We start from the raw sequence: 17,454 nt of genomic DNA on the forward strand, positions 1-17,454 counted from the left end.
AATTAGACACTCAAAAATTTGGTAGTGTCAGACCAGTAGATTTTCTGGTCAATTCAATGTTATTCCTACGAACACTCCAAAAACACTTTCAATTCACATTTTTTGAAGGGGGTACACAGTAAGGTACACTTTCCAGTGAAACCAGCAAGTTGCAAAGGGGTGCAGTAAACAGAACCAGGTCAGTTTCAATAGAACATGGGAACTGATGCCCCAGTGTGACAGATTGTACAGGAACCAGGACTCCAGCACATTGAAGGAAACACAGGAAACAGGGCCCAATACATCAAAGGGAATACAGGAAACGAGGCCCAATACGTCACAGGGAACACAGGAGGCAGGGCCCCATACGTCAAAGGGAACACAAGAAACGGGGCCCGGTACGTCAAAGGGAACACAGGAAACAGGGCCCGGTACGTCAAAGGGAACACAGGAAACAGGGCCCGGTACGTCAAAGGGAACCACAGGAAACAGGGCCCGGTACGTCAAAGGGAACACAGGAAACAGGGCCCGGTACATCAAAGGGAACACAGGAAACAGGGCCCGGTACGTCAAAGGGAACACAGGAAACAGGGCCCAATACGTCAAAGGGAACACAGGAAACAGGGCCCGGTACGTCAAAGGGAACACAGGAAACAGGCCCTGTTAAAGGGAAACAGGAACTGGGGCCCAGTGCAGGGAATAAGCAACAGGGGCCCTGGCATATTAAAGCAAACACAGGAACTGGAGCCCTAGAAGTAGAACATCAAAGGGAAGCAGGAGAAAGGGTCCTGGTACATCAAAGGGAAACAGGTACTGGGGCCCTGGTACATTAAAGTGAACACAAGAACTGGACCCTAGGTACATCAGAGGGAACACAGTAACTTGGGCCCTATTACATCAGAGGGAACACATTAACAGGGACCCAGAACATTAAAGTGAAAACAGGAACTGGGGACCCAGTACATTGAAGCAAACACAGGAACTGGACCCCAGGTACATCAGAGTGAACACAGTAACAGGGACCCAGTACGTTAAAGTGAAAACAGGAACTGGGGACCCAGTACGTTCAAGGAAAAACCGGAATCAACACCCTGTGGGTGAGGTTCTGAACCACTGGGATTTCTGAAAAGTCTGACAGCAGGTTATTGGCACTTTACTGTAAGGTTTAAGATTTACCTCCTTCCACTGCAGTTTTTGAATAGATCCCCACAGCTATCATCAGCCCACTTGCTACCTGTCAACAAGACCAGAGAAACAAGAGTAACTCCTAAAAGTACTTCAACTCCAATTCAATAATCAATACCTTCATCACTCTCTTTCTGAAACGTTACATACTTCACAATCACTCACGCTTTTCACTTTATTTATTGAGAGTTTCAAGCACCAGCCATCACCTCCAATCTGAAAACGTAATGCAGCACAGAAAGACATTAGGAGTGGTCGATGATGTTGAGATTGAAGTCGGCGGTCATTGATGGAGAAGAAATAGGAGCTCATATCAAGACTAATTTTTTCTTTATTACAGCTGTCAAATGGTCTTGAGTACATAATCTAGCCTGTGCAGTAATGTGGGAGTCACAGCGGCTACCTTTCTGGTGTGATTTTAAGCAAAGGCACCAACCTGGGTAGACCCTATGTCCATAAGATGATAAGACAATAAAACACAGAAACAGACTTAGTTCAGTTGGCCCAGCGAGTCTGCTCCACTGTTCCATTGTGGCTGATTTATTATCCCATTCAACCCCATTATCCTGCCTTTCCCCGTAACCTTTAGTGACCTTACTAATCAAGAACCTATCAACCTCCATTTCAAATATTCCCAATTACCTTGCCTGCACAGCTGTCTGTGGAAATCAGTTCCACAGATTCACGTTTATAGTCTCTGCATGGTTTCAGGAGTCCTACAGATCATACAGTCAACATATGGCCGAGGAGTTGGTGCAGGAGGGAGGGCTTCAGATGTTTGGATCATAGGGAAGTTGGGACCTGTACAGAAGGGACAGTTTTCAGGGGGACTAATATTCTAATAGTTTGCTAGTACGGCGCAGGAGGGGTGGGTGCTTAAACTGGAGTTGCAGGGGTATGGGAACCAGAGCACCAGAAAAGATAGTGGAGAGTTTGTAGAGAAAGATGTTGTTAAGCCTAGATACAAGGTCAGGAATCACAAGGTTGAGCATGGTGGGACTAATGTTCTGAGCTGCGCATATTTCAATGCAAGGAGTATTGTAGGAAAGGCAGATGAGCTTAGGGCAAGGATCAAGACATGGAATTATGATATTGTAGCCATTATTGTGCAGAGGATAAGGTTATCATGATGTTGTGCAGAGGAGGGAGGAGAAGATAACGGCGCGACGCAGCGCGCGCGGCCGTTCCGAATCGATATCGTATCTGTGAAGTAGGATGCCGTGCACAATCCTGATTTGATAGAGATGGATGTGAAGAAGCACAGAGGAACATCTGGAGAAACTTCTGAAATGCCCGCTTCGCTGCCGCTGCTACTGTGCAATCAAGAATCTCCGGAAGGAAGGCCCCAAATCCTCGGCCTTTCCTGTTGCCTGTTGCTGGGGCCAGGATTGAAGCGCTTGGCGGAGATGGTGCTCGGTGCATCGATGTCGGGGAGCTGGTCGGAGGCTCGGAGTTTTCAGATGGACTTGGAGTCGGACTGTGATCGGATGCTTCCGGGATGCTGCATCGGCAAGTTTGCGGCGCTGGAGGTTCACCGTCTACGTGAGATGATGGGACTTTCGAGAGACTTTGAGACTTTTTTTTTACTGTGCCCATGGTCTGTTCTTATCAAATTACAGTATTGCTTTGCACTGTTGTAACTATATAATTATGTGGTTTTTGTCAGTTTTTCAGTCTTGGTTTGTCATGTGTTTCTGTGATATCATTCTGAAAAGACATTGTATCACTTCTTAATGCATGCATTACTAAATGACAATTAAAGAGGACTGCATGTCCTCATAATCTAAAAAATCTAATTAGTGAGACTTAGGTGTAGGAGGGGCAGGACTGGCAGCTCACTGTTCTGGGGTTCCGTTGTTTTAACCATGTAAGTGTGGGATGGATTAAAGGGGGAGGGCTGGCATTATTGGTCAGGGAAAATGTCACAGCAGTGCTCAGTCAGGACAGACGGGAGAGCTCGTCCAGTGAGGCTTTATGGGTAAAACTAAGAAATGTATGACTACGTTAATGGGATATTATAGACTACCCAACAGTCCGAGGGATCTAGAGGAACAAATTTGTAGAGAGATCTCAGACTGTTGCAAGAAACCTAAGCTTGTGATGGTAGGTGATTTTAGCTTTCTGCATATTGACTGGGACTCCCATACTGTAAAAGGACTAGATGGGATGGAGGTTGTCAAGTGCATTCAGGAAAGTTTCCTTAATCAGTATATAGAAGTCCCAACTAGAGAGAGTGTGATACTAGATCCCCGATTAGACAAAGCAGGTAATAGAAGCTTGTTTTAGGGGAACATTTTGCATCTAGTGATGATAATGCCATTAGTTTCAAAATAATTATGGAGAAGGATAGGTCTGATCTTTAGGTTGGGATTCTATATTGGAGAACATTTTTTGGTATCAGAAATGATCTGGCAAGTGTGGATTGGGATAAGTTGTTTTCTGACAAAGGTGTACTTGGTAAGTGGGAGACCTTCAAAAGAGTTTGCATGCTTCTGTCAGAATAAAATGCAAGGATACGGTGTATGGAATCTTGGTCTTTGAGCGATATTAAGGCCCTGGTTAAGAAAATAAAAGGCGCAAAGAAGTAAATGCAGGCAGGAACAAATGAGGTACTTGAGGAATATAAGAAATGCAAGAGAACACTTAAGAAGGAAATTAAGAGGGCTAAAAGGAGACATGAGGTTGTTCCAGCAGACAAGATGAAGGAGAATCCTCAGGGATTCTACAGATATATTAAGAACAAAAGAATAACACGGGCCAAACTTGGTCCTCTGGAAAATCAGAATAGTAATCTAGGCATGGGACCGAAAGAGATGGGGGTAATGTTAAATGAATTTTTTTTGTGTCTGTATTTACTCAGGAGATGGATACAGAATCTATAGATGTGAGACAATGTAGTAGCGAGGTCATTGACCCTATACTGATTACAGAGGAAGAGGTGTTTGCTGTCTTGAGGCAAATTAGGGTGGATAAATCCCCAAGGCCTGACAAAGTGATCCCTCAGATCCTGTGGGAGGCTTGTAGGGGCTCTAGCACAGATACTTAAAATATCCTTAGCCACATATATAAGTCATGTCTAACCGATCTTATGGAGTTTTTCCAAGGAAATTACCAGGAAAGCTGATGAAGGCAAGACAGTGAATGCTGTCTCCATGGACTTAAGCAAGGCCTTTGACAAGGTCCCACATGGGAGGTTGGTCAAGCAGATTTAGTCACTTAACATTCAAGATGAGGTAGTAAATTGGATTAGACATTGGCTTCACTGAAGAAACCTGAGAGTGGTTGTAGATGGTTGCCTCTCTGTCTGGAGGCCTGTGACAGAGTACTGCAGGGAAAGTGTTGGGTCTATTGTTGTATTGAATTGAATTGACTTTATTCCTTACATCCTTCACATACATAAGGAGTAAAAATCTTTATGTTACATCTTCGTCTAAATGTGCAATTTATAGTAATTTGTAACAAATTTGGAACAGATCAAAAGCTTTAAGTTCTTCGGGGTCAATATCACAAATGACCTGACTTGGTCCAACCAAGCAGAGTCCACTGCCAAGAAGGCCCACCAGCGCCTTTACTTCCTGAGAAAGCAAAAGAAACTTGGCCTGTCCCCTAAAACCCTCACTAATTTTTATAGATGCACCATAGAAAGCATTCTTCTAGGGTGCATCACAACCTGGTATGGAAGTTGTTCTGTCCAAGACTGGAAGAAGCTGCAGAAGATCGTGAACACGGCGCAGCATATCACACAAACCAATCTTCCATCCTTGGACTCACTTTACATTGCATGCTGTTGGAGCAGTGCCACCAGGATAATCAAGGACACGACCCACCCAGCCAACACACTTTTCGTCCCTCTTCTCTCCGGGAGAAGGCTCAGGAACTGAAGACTCGTACGACCAGATTTGGAAACAGCTTCTTTCCAACTGTGATAAGACTACTGAACAGATCCTGACCCGGATCTAGGCCGTACCCTCCAAATATCCGGACCTGCCTCTCGGTTTTTTTTTCACTACCTTACTTTCCCTTTTCTATTTTCTATTTATGATTTATAATTTAAATTTTTAATATTTACTATCGATTTGTATTCCAGGGAGCGCGAAGCACAGAATCAAATATCACTGTGATGATTGTACGCTCTAGTATCAATCGTTTGGCGACATAAAGTAAAGTAAAGTAGATTTACAACAGGACAGTCAATATAAGCATAGAAGTACAATTGTATCAGTGTGAATTAATCAGTCTGATGGTCTGGTGGAAGAAGCTGTCCCAGAGACTGTTGGTCCTGGCTTGTATGCTGCGGTACCATTTCCTGGATGGTAGTAGCTGGAACAGTTTGTGGTTGGGGTGACTTGGGTCTCCAATGATCCTTCAGGCCCTTTATACACACCTGTCTTTGTAAATGTCCTGAATTATGGGAAGTTCACAACTACAGATGCACTGGGCTGTCTGCACCACTCTCTGCAGAATCCTGTGATTATGGAGGTACAGTTCCCATACCAGTCAGTGATGTAGCCAGTCAGGATGCTCTCAATTGTGCCCCTGTAAAAAGTTCTTGGGATTTGTGGACCCATACCAAACTTCCTCAACCATCTGAGGTGAAAGAGGCGCTGTTGTGCCTTTTCACCACACAGCTGGTGTGTACAGACCACACGAGGTCCTCGGTGATTTGGATGCCGAGGAACTTAAAGCTGTTCTCCCTCTCAACCCCAGGTCTATTGATGTCAATAGGGGTTAGCCTGTCTCCATTCTGCCTGTAGTCCACAACCAGCTCCTTTGTTTTTGCGACATTGAGGGAGAGGTTGTTTTCTTGACACCACTGTGTCAGGGTGATGACTTCTTCTCTGTAGGCTGCCTCGTTATTATTTGAGATTAGGCCAATTAATGTAGTATCGTTAGCTAATTTAATTAGTAGATTGGAGCTGTGGGTGGCAACACAGTCATGGGTATACAGAGAGTAAAGGAGGGGGCTTAGGACACAGACCTGAGGGGCACCTGTGTTGAGGGTCAGAGGGGCAGAGGTGAGGGAGCCCACTCTTACCACCTGCCGGCAATCTGACAGGAAGTCCAGGATCCAGTTGCACAAGGCAGAGTCAAGGCCGGGGTCTCTGAGCTTCCTGTCGAGCCCGGAAGGAATTATAGTGTTGAATGCTGAACTGTAGCCCAAGAACAGCATTCTCACATAAGCATCCTTCTTCTCCAGATGTGTAAGGACAGTGTGTAGAGCTGTGGCTATTGCGTCATCTGTCGATCGGTTGTGTCGGTAGACGAAATGTAAGGAGTCCAGTTTGGGTGGTAGCGTGCTGCAGACGTAGTCCTTGACCAGCCTCTCAAAACATTTGCTGTCATCTATATCAACGATTTGGAGGATAATGTGGTAAAATGGATCAGCAAATTTGTGGATGACATCTAGATTAGGGGTGTAGTGGACAGTGAGGAAGACTATCCAAGTGTACAGCGGGATCTGGACCAACTGAAGAATGGCCTGAAAAATGGCAGATGGAATTTAACAGAGATGAGTGTGAGGTGTTGCACAAACTATGGTAGGCCTTATATGGTGAGCACTAGCACACTGTGGAGTGTGATAGGACAGAGGGAAATGTTCAATATTCTAGGGGAACATTGTTCTAGGGGACCTTATCCCCTAGAACATAGAAGATTAAGGGAGATTTGACAGATGGATAAAAAATTATAAGGGGTATCGATGGGTAATACAAGCAGGCTTTTCCCACCGATGTTGGGTGAGACTAGACTACAGATCACGGGTTAAGGGTGAAAGGTGAAAGTTTAAGGGGAATATGAGGGGGCTCAGAGGGTGATGAGAGTGTGAAAGAGTTGCCAGCACAAGTGATGTATTCAGGGTCAATTTCAACATTTAAGAGAAATTTGGATGAGGGGGTATGGAGGGCTATGGTCCAGGTGCAGGCTGATGGAACTAGACACATTCTCACACACACACACACACACACACACACACACACACACACACACACACACACACACACACACATACACACACACACACGAGGAAATCTGCAGATGCTGGAATTTCAAGCAACACACATAAAAGTTGCTGGTGAACGCAGCAGGCCAGGCAGCATCTCTAGGAAGAGGTACAGTCAACGTTTCGTGCCGGGACCCTTCGTCAGGACTAACTGAAATAAGAGCTAGCAAGAGATTTGAAAGTGGGAGGGGGAAGGGGAGACCCGAAATGATAGGAGAAGACAGGAGAGGGAGGGATGAAGCCAAGGGCTGGGAAGCTGATTGGCAAAAGGGATATGAGGCTGGAGAAGGGAGAGTATCATAGGACGGAAGCCCTTGGAAGAAAGAAAGGGGGAGGGGAGCACCAGAGGAAGATGGAGAACAGGCAAGGGGTTATTATGAGAGGGAAAGAGAAATAACTCCCTTGCCTGTTCTCCATCTTCCTCTGGTGCTCCCCTCCCCCTTTCTTTCTTCCAAGGCCTTCCGTCCCATGATCCTATCCCTTCTCCAGCCCTGTATCCCTTTTGCCAATCAACTTTCCAGCTCTTAACTCCATCCCTCCCCTTCCTGCCTTCTCCTATCATTTCCGATCTCCCCTCCCCCTCTCACTTTCAAATCTCTTACTAGCTCTTCTTTCCGTTAGTCCTGACGAAAGGTCTTGACCCGAAACGTCGACTGTACTTCTTCCTACAGATGCTGCCTGGCCTGCTGCATTCACCAGTATTTTGTGTGTGTAGGTTGATTATGGAAATAAGGCGGTAAGCCTATGAGGAGAGATCGATCATTGGAATTCAGAAGAATGAGACGGGATTTTATCAAACCATAAGATTATGAAAGAGGTAGTGAAGATAGAGGCAGGAATGTTGTTTCCACTGGTAAGTGAGTTTAGAACTAGGGGACATAACATCAAGATTCAGGGGATAGATTGTTGGAGGGCCTTTATTGGAGTGGACAGTATTAGAGTAATTATTTGAGGCTTGAGTGAGGAGAAGCTTGTATGAGAGAAGGCGAAAAAGCTATAGCTAGATTTTCTTCCCCCCTCCTCCAGTTTATTTATTGTTTCCTTCTTTATATTTGCTCAGATAGAACAGTGGGGATGCCAGGCAAGATAGTTGAATGCTCCTCCTGTGGGATGTGGGAAGGCAGGGAGACCTCCAGTGTCTCTGACGGCTTCACCTGCAAGAAGCGCATCCAGCTGCAGCTTCTAACAATCCATGTTAAGGAGTTGGAGCTGCAATTGAATGAACCCCAGATCATTCAGGAGGCTGAGGGGATGATAGATACGACATATAGAGAGGTAGTTACACCCAAGGAACAAGACAGAGGAGACTTGATGACAGTCAGGAAGGGGAAAGGGCTTAAACAGCCAGTGCAGAGTACCCCTGTGGCCATCCCCTCAATGACAGGTATATCACTTTGGATACTGTTGGGGGGGGGTGGCAGTGGAGGGATTTCCTACAGGTGGTCTCTGGCTCTGTGACTCAGAAGGGAAGGGGGAGAAGGGTGATGGGGGTTCATTAGTTGGTGGAACAGAAAGGAGGTTCTGTGGATGAGAGTGAGTTTCCCAGGTGGTATGTTGCCAGGTTCTGGGACATCTCTGATCGAGCTCTCAACATTCTTAAGTGGAAGGGTGAGCAGCCAGCGGTAGGAATGATATAGGTAGGAAGAGCGACGGGGTTCTGCGAAATCAGTTCAGAGAGTTAGATGCTACATTAAAGAAAAAGACTCCAGGGTTCTGATCTCAGGATTGCTACCTGTGCTACATACTAGTGGGGCCAGAAATAGGAAGATCATACAATTTAACAAGCAGCTAAGGAGTAAGTGGGAGGGCATCAGACTTTTGGATCATTGGACTCTCGTCCAGGGAAGTTAAGACCTGTACAGAAGAGATGGTTTGGAGGGGGACTAGTACCCTAGCGGAAAGGTTTGGGGGGGTGGGGGCGGTTTGTAAACTAGAGTTGTAATGGGATGGGAACCAGACTGCTAGTACAGATAGTGGAGAGGTTGTGGAGAGGTAAAGTCAGGAATCAAAAGGTTGGGCATGGTACGACCAACCTTCTGAGCTGTATATATTTCAATGCAAGAAGTAAGAAAGGCAGATGAGCTCAGGGCATGGATCAACACATTGAATTATAATATTGCAGCCATTACTGAGACTTAATTGCAGGAGGGTCAGGACTATAGCAGCTCAATATTCTGGGGTTCCATTGTTTTTAGACACGTCAGAGCAGGAGGGGTTAAAGGGGGAGGGGTGTTGTTACCAGTCAGGGAAAATGTCACTGCAGTGCTCAGTCAGGATAGGTTGAAGAACTCACCTGGTGAGGCTTTATGGATGGAAATGAAGAATAAGAAAAGTATTACTGGAGCTAAATTATAGACTACCCAACAGTCCGCAGGATTGAGGAACAAATTGTTGAGAGATCACAGACTGTTGCAAGAAACATAAAGCTGTTTTAGTAGGAGATTTTAACTTTCCGCATACTGATTGGATTCCAATAGTGTAAAAGGGCTAGATGGGATAGAGTTTGTCATATGTACTCAGGAAAGTTTCTTTAATCAGTATGCAGAAGTCCCAACAAGACAATAAGCAATACTTAATCTCCTGATAGGGAATGAGACAGGGCAGGTGACAGAAGTTTGTGTAGGGGAACACTTTGCATCTAATTTGCATAATGCCGTGGGTTTGAAAGTAAATGTAGAAAAATATAGATCTAGTCCACAGGTTGAGATTATAAATTGGAGAAACACGAATTTTGATGGTATCAGAAAGGACCTGACAAGTGTGGATTGGGGCAGGTTGTTTTCTGGCAAAGGTGTACTTGGTAAGTGGAGGCCTTCAAAAGTGAAACTCTGAGAGTACAAATCTTGTATGTGCCTGTCGGGATAAAGGGTACAGATAATAGGATTAGGGAATCTTGGTTTTCAAGAGACATTGAGGCCCTGGTTAAGATAAAAAGGAGGTGCATGGCAGGTAAAGACAGGTAGGAACAAATTAGGTATTTACAGAGTACAAAGAATGCAAGAGAACCCTTAAGAAAGAAATCATGAGGGTTAAAAGAAAGCTTCAGGTTGCCCTAGCAGACAGGGTGAAAGAGATTCAACAGCTAGGTTAAGAGCAAAAGAATTGCAAGGGACAAAATTGGTCCTCTGGAAGATCGAAATGGCAATCCATGTGTGAAGCCAAAAGCGATAGGGGAAATCTTAAATTGATTTTTTGCATCTGTATTTACTCAGGAGATGGACACAGAATCTATAGAAGTGAGGCAAAGCTGCAGCAAGGTCATGGACCCTATACAGATCACAGAGGAGGAAGATTGCTGTCTCGAGGCAAATTAGAGTGGATAAATCTCCAGGTCCTGACAGGGTGTTTCCTCAAAACCTGTGGTAAGTAAGTACAGAATTTGCAGGGGTCCTAGCAGAGATATTTAAATTATTGTTAGTGACAGGTGAGGTGCTGGAGGATTGGAGGATTGCCAATATTGTTCTGCTGTTTAAGAAAGGCCCTAAAAGAAACCAGGAAATTATAGGCCAGTAAGCCTGACATCAGTAGTGGGAAAGTTATTGGAAGGTATTCTAAGGGACCAGATACATGAATATTTGGATAGACATGGATTGATTAGGGATAGTCAGTATGACTTTATGTGTGTTAAGTCATGGCTAACCAATCTTACAGAGTTTTTTGTGAAAGTTACTAGGAAAGTTTATGAAGGCAAGGCAGTGGATGTTTTCTATATGGATTTTAGTGAGGCATTTAACAAGGAGTTGGTCAAGGAGGTTCAGTTGCTTGCCATTCAAGATGAGACAGTAAATTGGATTAGACATTCGCTTTGTGCAAGAAGCCAGAGAGTGGTAGTAGATGGGTGACTCTCTGGCTAGAGGCCTGTAACTAGTGGAGTACTGCAGGGATCGGAGCTGGGACAATAGCTGTTTCTCATCTATGTCAACATTCTGGATGATAACGTGGTTAACTGGATCAGCAAATTTACGGATGACACCAAGATTGGGTGTGTAGTGGACAGTGAGCAGGAGACAATCAGAGCTTGCAGCAGGATCTGGACCAGCTAGAAAAATGGCAGATGGAAATTGATGCATATAAGTCTGAGGTGTTCCACTTTGGTAGGACCACCCAGGGTAGGTCTTACACTGTGAACATTAGAACATAGAACATAGAATAGTACAGCACAGTACAGGCCCTTCAGCCCACAATGTTGTGCCGAACCTTAAACCCTGCCTCCCATATAAGCCCCCACCTTAAATTCCTCCATATACCTGTCTAGTAGTCTCTTAAACTTCACTAGTGTATCTGCCTTTACCACTGACTCAGGCAGTGCATTCCACGCACCAACCACTCTCTGAGTAAAAAAACTTCCTCTAATATCCCCCTTGAACTTCCCACCTCTTACCTTAAAGCCATGTCCTCTTGTATTGAGCAGTGGTGCCCTGGGGAAGAGGCGCTGGCTATCCACTCTATCTATTCCTCTTAATATCTTGCATACCTCTATCATGTCTCCTCTCATCCTCTTTCCCTCCAAAGAGTAAAGCCCCAGCTCCCTTAATCTCTGATCATAATGCATACTCTCTAAACCAGGCAGCATACTGGCAAATCTCCTCTGTGCCCTTTCCAACGCTTCCACATCCTTCCTATAGTGAGGCAACCAGAACTGGACACAGTACTCCAAGTGCGGCCTAACCAGAATTTTATAGAGCTGCATCATTACATTGCGACTCTTAAACTCTATCTCTTGACTTATGAAGGCTAACACCCCATAAGCTTTCTTAACCCACTAAGGAGTGCGGTGGAACAAAGGGGTCTGGGAATACAGGTCCATATTTCATTGAAAGTGATGTCATAGGTAGATAGGGTCATAAGGAAAGCTTTTGGCATATTGGCCATCATAAATCAAAGTACTGAGTACAGGGGATGGGATGTTATGTTGATGTTGTATAAGAAGTTAGTGAAGCCTAATTTGGAGTATTATGTGTAGGTTTGGTCATCTACCTACAGGAAAGATATAAACAAGGTTGAAAGAGGCAGACAAAATTTACAAGGATCTTATCTGGACTGGAAGGCCTGAGTAATAAGGAAAAATTGAATAGATTTGGACTTTATTCCTTGGAACATAAAAGATTGATGGGAGATTTGATAGAGGCATACAAAACTATGAGGGTATATATAAGGTAAATGCAAGCAGGCTTTTGCACTGAGATTGGGTGGAAAAACAACTAAAAATCATAAGATAAGAGTGAAAGGTGAAAAACTTAAGGGAACATGAGGGAACTTCTTCGCCTAAGAGGGTCGTAAGATTTTGGAACAAGCTGGCAGCACAAGTGGTGCAGGTGAGCTCGATTTCAATGTTTAAGAGAAGTTTGGATAGGTATATGGATGGCAGGGGTATGGATGGCTATGGTCCCAGTGCAGATCGATGGGACTAGGCAGTTTAAACGGTTCAGCACAGACAAGGTGGGCGGGAGGGCCTGTTTCTATGCTGTACTTTTCTATGAAGAAACTATTTTTCCCAGAGCGTGGTGAAACTGTGGAATTCTCAGCCCAGGGATGCAGTAGAAGCTACCTCATTAAATATTTTTAAGACACAGTTAGATTTTTGCACGGCTGGGGAATTAAGGGTTATGGGGAAAAGGCAGGTAGAAGGAGCTCAGTCCATGGACAGGTCAACCATGATCTTATTGAATGGCGAAGCAGGCTTGACAGGCCAAATGCTTCTAGTTCCTGTGTTCTTCCTGATGCAATCTGCTTGATTTTACATAAAACGGCACTAAACCCTGCTGCTTCTACTTCTCACTCACGAATTCTCCTCCCCATCTTTAGTTTAAAACCTTATCCGACCTTGCTATTCCAAAACAGTAGCTCCAAGGACCCATGTTGAATGTTGACCTCGGGCAGTCTTCGTGCTGAGTTTGACTGCACTTGTGCCCCATTTTCTTGTTGAGCTAGAGCTTGACTCTGTGGATCAAAGGAGGATGAGAGATGATTTGATAGAGGTGTACAAGATGATAAGAGGCATAGGTAGAACAGACAGCCAGAAACTTTTTCCCAGGGTGGTAATGGCTAACACAAGGAGACATAATTTTAAGGTGATTGAAGAAAAGTATAGGAGGGGAAGTTGGAAGTCACTCTCTTTTTGCACAGAGAGTGGTGGGTGCATGGAATGCACTTCCAGGGGTGGTGGTAGATGCAGATACATTACGGGCATTTAAGAGACTCTTAGAAAGGCACATGGATGAAAAATGGAGGGATTTGTAGGAAAGAAGTGTTAAATTACTCATAGAGTAGTTTAAAAGGTTTGCTCAAAATCATGGGCCAAAGAGTGTGTAGTGTGTTGTACGGTTCTACATTCTAAGAAATGGTCTTTTCTATAATAACAATGCCATATCCTCTCCCTTTCACTTACTTCTTTCTCAAATTCCCCTCAGTGGAATCCTCTACCCTTCCTCCCAAGCCTCTATATGCCTTAAAACATCTTTAACCTCACTAAGAAGTACCTGCAATTGCTCCGACTATTGCCAAAGTCCCCACGTTTTCATAGTCATGCTTTAGGCTCAAAATTAAGTATGACCATTTGGGTTTGGTTCCCTCTGTGAATGGAGTCGACCCTTCCATAAGGAGCGGATCCCTCCCCCAGAAGGGTCATCGTTAGTGGTACTGACAGAAGCAGAGTTATGTTAACTGACTCACCCAGAAGATGTAGCAGAATGCGAACAGAGTGTATTTAATTGCCCTGCTTGTCCTCATCTTCTTGAGTCCGACAGTCAGTAATTGCAGGATGGTTAGTGCTAGTCCATCGCGGGAGGAAGCTCAGGGAGATCCTCCAGGTAGCCTAAAGAAGTGACCAAGAAGTTGGAGAACATTGGTGATCGATCAGCGCACACGGGTTACACCACACAGCAACTGCTCTTACACTATCTTCACAACGTGCTGCACTGTGGTTAGGTTAAGCAAAGCATTGCTTTTTTCACTCACCTCTTCCAGCCTGCCATTTGCTGAACGGAATTGAGGAGTGCCGCTGGCATGCCTCAGTATCTGTCAGTGCTTGCATTCATTCCTGCCTTACAAATCAACAACTCTGGGTTTGCTCAACTGTGTTAGAGTGACTCCCACACAAAGCTCATACCTCTAGGAGACAGCAAAGCTCCTCGTGACTTCAAACTTCAATTTTTTTTTAACTTGCTTTAAATAACATGAGGTTCAAATGGATTGACACTGGCTGAAGCTGAATCAGAGGGGTGTCACAAATGAGCGGGTCTGGTGCTGACTGGACTTTAGTTATTGCAGGGAGACCACACGCCAATTTTCAGTGAGTGGCTGGGCGTCGCTGGATGTCCAGGACCAACCTCCTTTACAGCAATGAAACACCAAAGTAAGGAAGCCCGTTATGGCTGTGGGATTTAATAACTTGCAGAGTTCAGAAAAAGGGTATCTGTTTTGGAAATCACATCTCAGGCGAACTACCAAACAAAGCCAATTGATTCTTAATGCTGGGGTTGTTGCTCCCAGCAACATTCTTCCAGTGAATTTGGAGGGTTTTGCAGAGACAGCATTTTCCAACATCTTGGCTGTCTGTAATCCAGATTTCAGAAGCATATCAATGAGCAGAGATCACTGCCACCCAGTAGCCCATGAGCTTTGAGTCTGGTCAGAGGTCCTGATCTGCAAACATCCCTTTCACAATTGACCAAAGGCTGTGCTGGCACATTGGAGACAGTGGTCGATGGCTCCTCTCAGCAAAGGTAAACACTGAGATACTTCCATGTTTTCTGGAGTCTTGCCATCAATCCATATCATCAAAGGCAGGGATGCAGAGTGGCGAAAGATTGGGAGGGAACTTGTGTCTTGCGGCTGATCCTCCACGATTATTTGCAACAGGTCATTACTGCGGCAATGTTGGTTTGAAGTTTACACTTTCTCCCTGTGATGGGTGCCCCAGTTTCCTTCTACGTCCCAAACACCTGTTAGGTGTAGGTTAATTGGCTACTATAAATTATTCCTAGTGTGTGATAAGTGGGAGAATTTCAGGGGGTGTTAGAATGTGGGGATAATAAATATTGTATATGAATGTATCATTAGTATAAATGGTCCTTGATAGCTAGCACAGACTCAATGGGCTGAAGAGCCTGTTGCTGCTGTATCGTTCATAGAGAAAGATAACGGACAAGGTAATTTTACTGATACAGGTTGAAAGAGTGATTCTGTGCAGGACTTCTCAGAAGTTAGAGTAAGATTACATGAAATTTTTTAACCTTGACTCATATCCTTTGAAGGACCTGTTACACAATCAACCCCCTGTCCATTGTGGTGACGTGATGCTTGTATGTGTTAGACAGCCTCAGGGGGGTGCATGCTGGCACTTGTATATCACTCAGCATCACCATGACTACAGGACCTTCTCATCGGTGGGGATGACTGCAAAAATTCCAGGAGCCCACCTTATATGGTTAGGGAGATGGGGGCAGTAACATCCTGAAAGGAATTGTTTGCTTTGCTGATGGCCATGAATACGTTATCGTGGTCCCACTAAAAGTCTAAATTACAGAATGAAGTGCCATCAGAATGCACTGTAGACTATGGGCTCAGCCCAGGCCCCAATATTAACGACAGAGGAGTTTTGCTATCAGTTGGAAACTCACCCACTCCAGCCAGAAACAAATCAGGGAACGTTAATACTCGACTCGTCACATTCACATTCAGTCAAGTAACATTTGGCAAGATGCCTCACTGGGGGCTGGTGTAGAATGATCCAGGTTGAGCGTCCCAACTAGATAGAAAATTGGCTTGGTGGGTGGGAGTGGAGAGTTGTTTATCTGATTGGAGGCCTTTGGCTCATTGTGTTATTTGTCATACATACAAGTACTGCACCCCGGTGCTTAGAGTGATAGGTCCATTCCAACCAGTACTGGCCCTCCAGTGGTCGTGGTCCGACCATGGATGTTGCATCCCAGATGTTTACGTTGTTGGTGCATCGCTGTCTGTGGCTGACGAGACCACCGTGAGAGTGGCAGTGCCTGTTGCAAAGGTCGCATCTATAAGTAATCTCAGCTCTGCCAGAGATGTAGTATTCCTTTTTATGGGTCTGTTTGCCTTCTCCGCTTTCAGGATCTTTTTCTTGCCTGACGTAAGATGTTGTTTCAGGGTGCTTCTTCATCTGGTGCGGTCAGCCACAAGTTCTTCCTAGGACTCAATTTGATGTCCAGGGCCTTCATGTGCCTACAAGTACCGTACACCAATGATATACAGTGACAGACCCGTCCCCACCAGTACTGTACCCCAATGATATACAGTGACAGACCCATCCCCACCAGTACTGTACTCATGTTATACAGTGACAGACCCATCCCCACCAGTACTATACCCCAGTGTTACACAGTGACAGACCCGTCCCCACCAGTACTGTACCCCAATGTTATACAGTGACAGACCCATCCCCACCAGTACTGTACCCCAGTGTTATACAGTGACAGACCCATCCCCACCAGTACTGTACCCCAGTGTTATACAGTGACAGACCCGTCCCCACCAGTACTGTACTCCAATGTTATACAGTGACAGACCCATCCCCACCAGTACTGTACCCCAATGATATACAGTGACAGACCCATCCCCACCAGTACTGTACCCCAATGATATACAGTGACAGACCCATCCCCACCAGTACTGTACCCCAGTGTTATACAGTGACAGACCCGTCCCCACCAGTACTGTACTCCAATGTTATACAGTGACAGACCCATCCCCACCAGTACTGTACCCCAATGTTATAAAGTGACAGACCCGTCCCCACCAGTACTGTACCCCAATGATAAACGGTGACAGACCCATCCCCACCAGTACTGTACCCCAATGATAGACAGTGACAGACCCATTCCCACCAGTACTGTACCCCAATGATATACAGTGACAGACCCATCCCCACCAGTACTGTACCCCAGTGTTATACAGTGACAGACCCGTCCCCACCAGTACTGTACTCCAATGTTATACAGTGACAGACCCATCCCCACCAGTACTGTACCCCAATGTTATAAAGTGACAGACCCATCCCCACCAGTACTGTACCCCAATGTTACACAGTGACAGACCTGTCCCCACCAGTACTGTACCCCAGTGTTACACAGTGACAGACCCATCCCCACCAGTACTGTACCCCAGTGTTATACAGTGACAGACCCATCCCCACCAGTACTGTACCCCAGTGTTACAGTGACAGACCCATCCCCACCAGTACTGTACTCCAATGTTATACAGTGACAGACCCATCCCCACCAGTACTGTACCCCAATGATATACAGTGACAGACCCAT

At 45.2% G+C, this 17,454-nt stretch overlaps 1 protein-coding gene across 3 annotated transcripts in view; it reads right to left on the bottom strand.

Moving 5' to 3' along the window:
* Positions 1-14,200, bottom strand: part of LOC140203376 (tetraspanin-33) — a 52,712-nt gene extending 38,512 nt beyond the window's left edge. For 2 of the 3 annotated variants that reach the window (XM_072269429.1, XM_072269427.1), the window contains exons 1-4: positions 14,120-14,200; positions 13,835-13,976; positions 12,986-13,102; positions 1,156-1,213 (exon numbers count right to left, since the gene is read on the bottom strand). In XM_072269429.1, coding sequence (XP_072125530.1) covers positions 1,156-1,213; positions 12,986-13,102; positions 13,835-13,891 — 232 coding nt within the window. In that variant the 5' untranslated portion in view covers positions 13,892-13,976; positions 14,120-14,200. The remainder of the gene's footprint in view (positions 1-1,155; positions 1,214-12,985; positions 13,103-13,834; positions 13,977-14,119) is intronic. The other variant, XM_072269428.1, reaches the window with a different exon arrangement.
* Positions 14,201-17,454: the final 3,254 nt, after the last annotated feature.

This window comes from Mobula birostris, chromosome 9 (genome assembly GCF_030028105.1).
Source record: "Mobula birostris isolate sMobBir1 chromosome 9, sMobBir1.hap1, whole genome shotgun sequence".
NCBI classification, from domain to species: domain Eukaryota; kingdom Metazoa; phylum Chordata; class Chondrichthyes; order Myliobatiformes; family Myliobatidae; genus Mobula; species Mobula birostris.